The following is an 11468-nucleotide window of genomic DNA, read 5'->3' on the forward strand; positions in this document are numbered from 1 at the left end:
ACATTTGAAACTAGAAAGCTTGTACAATATGGTAGTGCTTCAGACAGCATGAAATTAAAACTATTAATAGTCACAAAAATACTCTAAATCACTAATAATTAAAGAAATGCAAATTATAATAATTCTGAGGTACCACTTCATACCCATCAGATTGGCTAAAATGACAGAAAAGAAAAATGACAAATGTGCAAAAATAAGGACACTAATACACAAATGTGCAAAAATAAGGACACTTAATACACTGTTGATGGAGTTGTAAACCAGAGGACAATTCTGGAGAACAATTCAGTACTATGTCCAAAGGGCTATCAAACTGTACACATCCTCTGACCTAGCAATAATGGTAACTAGATCTATCCCCAAAGAGACCAAAGAAATTCTTATAGTGACAAAAGAATTGGAAATTGAGGGATGCTCATCAACCCGGGAAGTGCTGAGCAAGTTGTGATATATGATTGTGATGAAATACTACTGTGCTAAAAGAAATGGTAAGCAGGATGATTTCAGAAAAACCTGAGAAGACTTGTATGAAACGAAGTGAAATGAACAGAACCATGACAAGGAACCTAATAACAGCAACATTTTAACTATGAAAGACTTAGCAACTTTTATTAGTTCAATGACCCATCATCAATTCCAAACTATTCATGATAAAAAAAAATGCTATCTGCATCTAGAGAAAGAACATGTGAAATAAGAACAGACTGAAACATTTTTTCCACTTTATTTTTCTTGTCCCTTTGTTTTCTTTTTCCCTCAGCATGGCACATGTGAAAATTTTGAAATATTTCCCATATAATGATATTGAATTGTTTTGTCTTCTCATTAGCTGAGGGGAAGGAAGAGGGGGAGGGAGAAAATTTGGAACTTAAAATAAAAAGTACATTAAATGTTTGTGGCAGCTCTATTTGTTGTAGCTAGAAACTGGAAGATGAATGGATGTCCATCAGTTGGAGAATGGTTGGGTAAATTATGGTATATGAAGGTTATGGAATATTATTGCTCTGTAAGAAATGACCAGCAGGAGGAATACAGAGAGGCTTGGAGAGACTTACATCAACTGATGCTGAGTGAAATGAGCAGAACCAGAAGATCACTATACACTTCAACAACAATACTGTATGAGGATATATTCTGATGGAAGTGGAAATCTTCAACATAAAGAAGATCCAACTCACTTCCAGTTGATCAATGATGGACAGAGGTAGCTACACCCAGAGAAGGAACACTGGGAAGTGAATGTAAATTGTTAGCACTAATATCTGTCTGCCCAGATTACATGTACCTTCGGAATCTAATGCTTATTGTGCAACAAGAAAATGGTATTTACATACATGTATTGTATCTAGATTATATTGTAACACATGTAAAATGTATGGGATTGCCTGTCATCGGGGGGAGGGAGTAAAAGGAGGGGGGAATAATTTGGAAAAATGAATACAAGGGATATTATAAAAAATATATAATTTTTTTTAAAGTACATTTAAAACAACTTCATGAGCTCCCTGAAATCTATCCTTGAGGTATATAAATCAGTTTAAAAAAAAATCCTCAACCTAAGGAAATATAATAGACACACAGATATCTTCTTGGCATTTATTATCTTTTCCGTCTAAAAACATGCTCATTTGAAAAGTGATCCATATCAATGCATAATCTGAAAAACAATCAGAGTTAAATTAAGTATTCACAAACTGAGAATTAGAAATCAGCATCTGAGTGCAAATTAGTAAAACTGCCAGAGAAAATGCAAAGAAAAGAAATAAAGTTTACAAATGAGATTAAATTTTGACAAAGACAACATCTAAAACACATTCAAATCATAAACCTGTTCTACAATACTCTCTCACTCTTCTAAACTCAAGGCACTCATTATTTTAAATCAGGGGTTCTTGTTGCGAGCTTGTTTTATTAATAGTGCAATAATTATATTTCAATATAATCGACCATTTGCAATCCTATGAAGTTTATTTTATACATTAAAAATATTATTCTGTTATGCCCAAAAAGTTATCAAACTGTGATACCCTTTGATCCAGCAGTGCTACTACTGGGCTTATATCTCAAGGAAATACTAAAAAAGGGAAAGGGACCTGTATGTGCCAAAATGTTTGTGGCAGCTCTTTTTGTAGTGGCTAGAGACTGGAAAATGAATGGATGTCCATCAATTGGAGAATGGTTGGATAAATTATGGTATATGAAGGTTATGGAATATTATTGTTCTGTAAGAAATGACCAGCAGGAGGAATACAGAGAGGCTTGGAGAGACTTACATCAACTGATGCTGAGTGAAATGAGCAGAACTAGGAGATCATTATACACTTCAACAATGATACTGTATGAGGATGTATTCTGATGGAAGTGGATATCTTCAACATTGAGAAGATCTATCTAATCCAGTTCCAATTGATCAATGGACAGAATCAGCTACACCCAGAGAAGGAACACTGGGAAATGAGTGTAAACTGTTAGCATTTTTTGTTTTTCTTCCCAGGTTATTTTTACCTTCCGAATCCAATTCTTCCTTTGCAACAACAACAACAAAATTCAGTTCTGCACATATATATTGTATCTAGGATATACTATAACATATTTAGTATGTATGGGAATGTCTGACATCTAGGGGAGGGAGTGGAGAGAAGGAGGGGAAAATTTGGAAGAGAAGGGAGTACAAGGGATAATGTCGTAAAAAATTATCCATGCATATGTACTGTCAAAAAATGTTATAATTATAAAATTAATTTTAAAAATTAAATTTAAAAAATATTATTCTGAAAAGCAAGCAGATAATATAAGGTAGAAATAGTAGAAGGGATCCTATTTCCCAAAAAAGTTAAAAACTCTTTTCCTAGATATAGAACTCATCACTTATTTCTTGGATAACTGCAATAAACTCCCACTTCATGGCTCAATAAACTCCAGTGGATCCTATTATTCATAGATTCACAGATTTACTGTCAGAAGGGAACTTAAAAACCATCTAGTAAGAACCCTGACCCATGCAATGAGAGATACAACTCAAGGGGCCCAATAATGAATCATAACTTCTACCTCTTAACTGGAAAGTGATAGACAAGAGATACAGAATGATACATAATATTTTCCAACAGGACAAGGTTGTATTTCTCTTTCACTTGATTAGATTTATTTGTTACAGAGAAAACTATTTGTTTCTTATTGTTTGAGGAAGGTAGAGGATTATGGGGTAGGTAGAGGGAATAGACATGGGAGAGGACAAGGGAAATAAGTGTTATCAAAAAAAAAAAAAAAAAAAAAAGCACTTATTGAGACAAAATATTAAGAGAGCAAATGAAGAAACAGAGACAAACAGAAGGGTACTAAGCTTAATGCTTAAAAAAAAACCAAGCTAAACCTAAAATTCAATTTCATGTGTAATTCCCTTTTTCTGTTGACTACACAAACAATATTTGTTGATGGTCATACAAGTTAATAAAAATTTTAAAAATTAGAAAAATCAGACAATTGTGCTCTTTATAGCAGATTTTAAAAAAAGAAGTCATCTCCTCCAATGTTCCCATTTTACAGATGAGGAACCTAGGATAAGAAAAGTTTAAATAGTCTTGCCCAAGATCACACAAGTATTAAGTGATTGATCTGGGTACAAATACAGGGCCTTCCAAATCCAATACTCCTTTTACTGAACCCTGGGATTAAGCACAAATGCAGAGTTCATCTGACATTGAAGGCACTTCACCATAAGGCCCTAGCTTGTCTATCCAAGTTTACAACGTCTCTCCCCTTCATGTACTTTTTGGCCTCTGACTGCCCCTCACACAGGATTCTCCATTTCCAGTGTCCCAGTTTTTGCACAAGCTGCTCTCCCTTCCTGGAAAAGCACTCCATTCTCATCTCAAGTACCACCTCCTCAGCTGCTGTTATCTCCCTGAAAAAAAGCAAAGCAAAACAAACCCCAAAACCTCATTAATTTTGTACATGTTTATGTGCACATATGTTGTCTCCTTTAATAGGATATTAGCTCCTTGAAGGTAGGAATTTAACTTCATAGGCCCAGTGCCTACAATGTAGTAGGCCTGCCACAAATAACAGGTGCTTAATAAATGCTTGTTGACTGAGTGACTTGGAATTCAGGAGACCAGTGTAATCTCAAGCAATTAAGTTTCCTCATCAGTAAAAAGGGGATGATGAGACTTCTACCCTGTATTTAAAAGGGCTTTCTAGAGTTTAAAGCACTATGAAAATAGTTCTCTTGACTTGGCAACCACGATCTTAGATCATTATCATTATTGCTTTTCAATTTTACTTAAGTTTTTCATATGTTGACTTCCTTCCCCAAATATACCCCATGCCTACTTGCAGACAGAGAATATAGCCTCCTAGTATCACTCACATTGCCTTGCATAGTAGGTATTCAAAAATTATATCTGGGATCATTTAATAGACTTATCAAGTTGTCTTTAAACATGACTAGATCTGCCAAGAAAAATCAGAACAGATTTTGAGAATGTGCCATTATTGAGAATTTGCTTCAATTCACAGAAAACTAATTACTGCAAGTGGAATGCAATATGAACAAATTAATAAATACACAGCTCCTCCTTTGGCCAACGGCCTCACAGCCATCAGACCACTCACAAGACCCATCTGAAATGTGACAATAAGAGTGGCGCTCTGAGGGAAGAGATTCAGAAACAAGTGGCTTGGCCCTTGGAGCGGGCTCAAATTGTGCCTCAGATATGTACTTTATGGATTAGAAAATATCTCCCACGAAGTAAAATCAGCTGCTAGGGATGATCCTCCCACTACCCCACCTCTAAAAATCTGCTTGCCCACTCACAGTAACTCTGCCACAGAACTTCTCACTAGAGACAGGAAGCGGGATGACCTTCTTCCTGCCGGTCCTTAATCCCGGTTCTGCACTTCCACAACACCCCTATCCCGTGAGGAAGCTCGCTGTGCTTGGGGAGCGGGCCGCACACTCCCGTGAAGCTGCCCCCCCTCAGGCCCTTTGACATCACTTGCCGGTGGGTTCGTCTCCCTCCGGAGTAGACGTAGGGACAACCCGCGCGGGATACTCGGGGACACTCACAAAGTGGCTGAGTCCGTGGAGCAGCGCACGTGGTGAAGGCGAGAACTCCCAGCTCTTCTTCCCCCTCGTTTCCCCGGAAAGGCTCGGGGGTCCCGCCCCCCCAGCCCCTTCCTCCTCCTCCCCCTGGGCTTAGAGCCCCCGCCTCGGGCCCGGACACTAGGTAGCTGAGGGACAAGCCCCGCCCCTCCTCCCCCGCCCCCGCCGGGTGACTTTACACCTCTGTGCCTCAGTTTCCTTCTCCATCACTGAATTTTTAGACTCCGCACTAACTTCTCAGGGAACGCGTTCGGTTTTCCCCAGCACAGCGAAGCTGCCTCGCCTTTGTCTCTGCATTCTCCCCCCCCCCCCCCCCCGAGTGCCCTGCGGAGTGGCCGGTACCCAGCTGGTGTCTAATAAGTGCTGTTAGAATAACTGTTTCGCCGCTCACGCTGGGGCTACTCCCCCGGAACGGACGGGCCCATTCACCGAGGAGGAGAGCCGCCGGGACCCCGCGGACGGGATAGGTCCTTTGGGGAGGGCCGGGGGCGAGGTTAGATCAGCCCCTACCTTCACGAGCCACACTCCGGTGTTTTGTTTGGCGCCGGTCAAGTCGAGCTCCCCGCGCTCGGCCATGGCTCGACGCCGACGCCGTCACCCGGGGAGTAGAAGGGAGCGCGGGTTCGGAGAAGGAGGTCCGGAGGTCGCGACTCCGGCGTCACCGGCGTCGCTCCAAAGCCGGGAAGCGACTATCTTGGGGGAGGGGAACACGCCACTCCCGGAGACCGGGAAGCCGCGCCTGCGCACTATATTCGAGCTCTACGGTACCTCGCGGGAGACATATTTTCTTCGCTTTGCTCGGGGAAAGTGGGCGTGGTTTCTGAGGACAGAGTGAACACCGGCCAGGTTCTTCACTTTCCCCCCCCTCCCACCCAAGGGCAGACTTTTTTTTAAATTGGATTACAAACTAAAGATTTGTTAAAGTGTGATTGACAAACAATAGAAGATGGGGAGAAAGCTAAGAAAAACTTTGGAGAAAATTTTCTCCAACTCCCACATCAGGAAGCGGGGATCCAGGTAACTCAGATGAGCCAGGGTCTTGCAAAGCAGGGACTCGTATCCTGACTCCCAGTCGGTAATGCTGGAGAGACGGAGCAAGATAGACTTGAAACTGAGGGAGTTGTTAACAGTTTATTAATTGGAGAGTTTGATTGGCAGGATTCTGGTTTCAAAGTATCCAGTGGCGAATGTGAGAATCTCAGGTTTTTTAATAGGACTCTTGAAACAAAGGCTGGGAAGTTTCAGGACCATAAATTTGGATCTAGAAGGATAGGGGAGGGGGGGGGAACCAGGAAGCCAGAGTCAGGATGTCTGAATAAACAGAAGTAAAGATGTCAGTGAGGTCCTTGATGACACAAGGAGTTAGGAGCCAGGAAGTCTGAACTCCCCCTTATCTTGAGTCTCACATTGACAATTTATAACCTTAGAGCAAGTGGCCTTAAAAAACCAGAGGAGGGGTCTGCAACTAAGGGGATTGAGGCAGAACAGTTAAGGAAACTGAGGCAGAACAATTTAGGGAAACTGAGGCAGAACCAATTAAGGACAATTAAAGGGAATTGTGGCACAGCTTTCCACACTCTCTCTCTTCTGAATATGCAAATGATTGAATTACCTTCCTCTAGATAGGTCTTAGCACCGTACTTTTGACTAATCCTAAGTGAAGCAAATAAACCAAAATAAAACTAGAAAAATGCAAGTAACAGCAATACAAAGGCTCCCTGTTGCAAGTCAGGTCCTCTGCAGTTGGGGCACCATCTCAGCCAGAGAATCTAGTCTGTAATGGACAGTTCACAGTGTTAGGGCTGCAGTCATTTGTGCATTTAACTCAGCCTCTGAGTACAAAGCAGCAAGACTCAAGACAGTCGTGCTGCCCATTCAGAGGGTTAACCCGCTCCCGGGGAGAAGGGTGAGGCTGCAGTAGCTCCACCTGTCCCCGCCCAGAGGAACAGACTGGGCTGCAGAAAGGATCAGATTTCTGAGCAGAGTTTGCAAAGTTAGATCTAGGCAGGCAAATTGCTGACAATGAAAGCTTATCAAAGCTGATTTAGGTCCCTGAAGTAAGTCAATATCTGTAATTTGACCAAAATCTAGAACAAAAACAAACAAACAAACAAACAAACAAAAAACATAAATCTACAAACAAAGGTTAGAACAGCCTGAGATAGAAAGACTGGTCCACGAGACTGCTACAAAATGTGAAGAGCCAGCAGCTTCCTATGTAAAGAGATGAGTTTGCTTTACAGGACAGTCAACCAGCTGTAGTCTCAAGTCTTAATAGCATTTAGGTTTCACAGACCATTGTTATGCACTTATCGTTTAGAAACCTTAAAAAAACAAAACACAAATATCCAGTAACAGATAGATGACCAGGCTGAATACTTATTTGCCTAAGTATTTAGGATATAATGATTACATATAACCAGATTGGAAACAGCAAGGTATGATATTAACAATTCTATTGATCATTGTTCTGATCATAGAAATCAGTCACAACAGGAAAAAAAATGCAAGAACATAACATAAGCAGTCAAAACTCAACTTTCAGCACATACAGGATAAAATAGCTTTAACCTAGTTTTATTCCAATCAATTGTCCCACTTACTGTCAGAGGGTGGAGCTTTAAAGCTCCCAAATAGCATCAACTAATATAATTTATACTTATATAAGCCCAAGAAATTTTATCTCCAATAATAGATTCCATTAATCAAATTTCAGATAAATCCTAAACAAATATTTACCATAACCTTATAGTGATAACAGTAAGAAATTTGTCCCAATATGTTCACAACTTAAACAATTATCATATCCAAATAGATGTTTCATAAGTGAACATTATACATACAAATCAGTTTGCTTTTAAAATACCCAATACATAGAAAAGTATCCCAAATTGCATGTTGTCTGTAACAGAAACATTTTCAAAAGGACAAAGAAAAAAAAACTATTTTTCCAGAAGCCCTTTAAATAACCTTAGGATGACTCAATACAATCAATTAAAACTTATGCAGAATGTCCAAATACCACATAAAAGAATTCAAGAAGTTCTTAAAAATAGCAATTAAACTTTTAGATATAACCTACCAAAGTATGGGTCACATTCATGACCATATTTCTTAAACAAGAAAACCATTATGTATCAAAGAAACAAATATTCAGTCAATTAACCTAAAAGTAAGCCTGTCCCTTTAAATCAGTTTGCTGCAGTCAGTAACTTGATAAAAACAAAACAAAACAAACAAAAACACGGCTGGAACACACTTAGGGGGATGAGGGGAGAAGAGGATTCCATGTGGCCACCCTTCTCCCACTCCTGTACCCGTGGACAAAAGATTCTCTCCTGTTTCTCCCTCCCCATACAGAAATCCTTCCACTAAAAACTACTCTCTTTCTTTTCCTACCTAACTCTTCTCTTTCCCTCAGCTACATGCCTTAAATAATCAACAACTTTCCTAACTAGATGTTCCATTGCTAAAGTAGCAGAAAGCAGTGGGGTTGGGGAGGGATTATCTAAGGGGTCTCCCAGAAAGTCCTGTAGGACTTTCTTCTCCGGTTTTGTTTGAGTAACAGGCAGTTTACAACCTTTCTTGTCTGTCCTCAGGAACTGGGTGCCCAGAATGCGAATACCATTTGTTATGGTCACAGCCCTCAGCCAGGAAGGGGGGTAAGAGACAGCTTGCAGCTTGCAGCTAAACATCAATGTAGGGATATTGATCTGGATGCCCAGGCTCACCAGTAACTACCTGGTGAACCGACAGTGCTAAGCCTCTATCTAGGGGCCATCCCACCCCAAAGGAAGGCCACTCCTTTTGGCAAAACAGTTTTAGTTTATCTTTTCTCCATGATATTCCATAATCATGATGTTTAAATGTCTCAGAAAAATGACTAAGAAGACATTCAAATGGAGTTATTGTTTTTGAAGCAGAGTTTCCCATGATAAGGTGGCTGAGTTAACAGATAGCCTCATATCACTAGGGCAGAACGCTTACTATCTTTGAACATTGCTTCTTTCAAACAGAATAGTGTAACCTTTTCTGTCCCTTATGTCCAATTGCCAAATTTCTCACAGTTCTTAAAACCTAAACAACAAGACAGGCAAACAAGACACACAAAACACACAGACTACACAATTACAATATTCAACAAGCCATAAACATAACCTCAAACTCAGAACCAGAACCAGAACCAGATGCTGTCTTAAAACACCCAGATTTATACTTTAGCATACTCAGATTTGTGCCACTGGCACACAGAATCAGATGTGTTTTAGAAGACACTCAAAGGATATCTTCTAGCATCCCAGAATGCTATCCTTCTCAGAATTTGATGCCCATCAGCATTTTATTTTTCTGAGAATACAGATGCTAGCATAAACAGATCAGATGTCCTAAAACAGACATGTAAACTTACTTTCCCAAGGCTGAAATGATCAATGTCCACCGTAAGCGTGGCTACGGCTGGAGAACTGCTTTTTCCCCCAAAGGCTTTGGAAAAATCCAGAGAACTAACCTTTCCCAAGAAAAATATCCCAATCCTGAACTGCCCCAGGCCTAAGGTGGAGACCCAGAGATCTCTAATCTCTAATCCACTTCTCAGTTTCTATTATTTCAGTGGGACCTCCAAATGTAATGCTAGAGAGACTGAGGCAAGATAGAGATTAAAGAGTTTTTAATATTTTATTAATTGGAGAGTTTGATTGACTGGAAAAGACTCTCATCTCAAAGTATCCAGTGGCAAATGTGAGAATCTCAGGGTTTTTTTTATAGGATTCTTGAAACAAAGGCTGGGAAGTTTCAGGATCATAAATTTGGATCTAGCAGGATGGGGGGAGGGGAGGAGAGAAATTAGGAAGCCAGAGTCAGGATGTCTGAATAAACAGAAATATAAAGGAATCAATGAGTTTCTTGATGACACTAGGAGTTAGGAGCCTGGAAGCTGGCTTATCTTGAGTCTCACATTAACAATTTGTAATCTTTGAGCAAGTGGTCCTGTTTTAATGAACCAGAGTGGGGTGTGCAACTAAGGGGATTGAGGCAGAACAGTTAAGGAAACTGAGGCAGAACAATTTAGGAAAACAGGCAGAATCAATTAGGGAAACTAAGTCAGAACAATTAAAGAGTACTGTGGCACAAGTCCAGTATATTTCCAATCACACCATCCTACCTTCTGGGCAATAAGAGCTGCCACAGATCCATTCATTTAAGCACTGGAAATAGATATACAAAAGCAATTTAAAAAATAAAACATAAAAAATAGTTCCTTCCTCAGATTCAAGATCAAATAGAAATTTGATTTGAATTAACATTCCTTTTCCCATTTTGTCAAAAATCTTCAATTGCAATTGAGAACGCAATGGCAAAATGGACTTCAGCATCAAGATTGATGACATTTCCCATACAATGTTCTCACACTTCTCACATGCAATGACCATTATCTGCTTCTGATGAGAGTAAAACTCTGCTTGATCTGAGTCAGCCATATAAAATTATATAAAATCACCAACAAAATGTCTCCTTTGATCTACAAAACCAAATGGTCTTGTATCCTCTGGAGCAAGATAAGCCTTCTTGGAGGAAGTCACAACTCCAGACAAGATTTCACATCTATTCTAGACTTCCCTTAGATTCATGCATAAAATTGGTCTTCATAAAATGTCTCTTTGCAGATCACTTCTCTCTTGAGAATGATATGCCATCCAAGAGAGTCCCTCTTGGTGGTTTTTTTTTTTTTTTTTTTTGGTTTTTTTTTTATTACAGTATATTCTAGATACAATATGTGTGTAGAACCGAATTTCTTGTTGCACAGGAAGAATTGGATTCAGAAGGTAAAAATAACAGTTTACACTCATTTCCCAGTGTTCCTTTTCTGGATGTAGCTGATTCTGTCCATCATTAATCAATTGGAATTGGATTAGCTCTTCTCTATGTTGAAGATATCCACTTCCATCAGCATACATCCTCGTACAGTATCATTGTTGAAGTGTATAATGATCTTCTGGTTCTGCTCGTTTCACTTAGCATCAGTTGATGTAAGTCTCTCCAAGCCTCTCTGTATTTCTCCTGTTGGTCATTTCTTATAGAACAATAATATTCCATAACATTCATATACCATAATTTACCCAACCATTCTCCAATTGATGGATATCCATTCATCTTCCAGCTTCTAGCCACTATGGAAAGGGCTGCCACAAACATTTTGGCACATACAGGTCCCTTTTGCTTCTTTAGTAGTTCCTTGGGATATAAGCCCAGTAGTAGTATGGCTGGGTCAAAGGGTATGCACATTTTGATAACTTTTTGGGCATAATTCCAGATTGCTCTCCAGAATGGTTGGATTCTTTCACAACTCCACCAACAATGCATCAGT

General features: G+C 39.7%; 1 protein-coding gene across 3 annotated transcripts in view; it reads right to left on the minus strand.

Moving 5' to 3' along the window:
* The window catches only part of GTF2F2 (general transcription factor IIF subunit 2), a 166846-nt gene extending 160981 nt beyond the window's left edge, over positions 1-5865 (minus strand). For 2 of the 3 annotated variants that reach the window (XM_074299136.1, XM_074299135.1), the window contains exon 1: positions 5615-5865. In XM_074299136.1, the coding sequence (XP_074155237.1) occupies positions 5615-5680 (66 nt within the window). In that variant the 5' untranslated portion in view covers positions 5681-5865. The remainder of the gene's footprint in view (positions 1-5614) is intronic. The other variant, XM_074299137.1, reaches the window with a different exon arrangement.
* Positions 5866-11468: the final 5603 nt, after the last annotated feature.

Source organism: Sminthopsis crassicaudata, chromosome 3, assembly GCF_048593235.1.
Source record: "Sminthopsis crassicaudata isolate SCR6 chromosome 3, ASM4859323v1, whole genome shotgun sequence".
Taxonomy (NCBI): domain Eukaryota; kingdom Metazoa; phylum Chordata; class Mammalia; order Dasyuromorphia; family Dasyuridae; genus Sminthopsis; species Sminthopsis crassicaudata.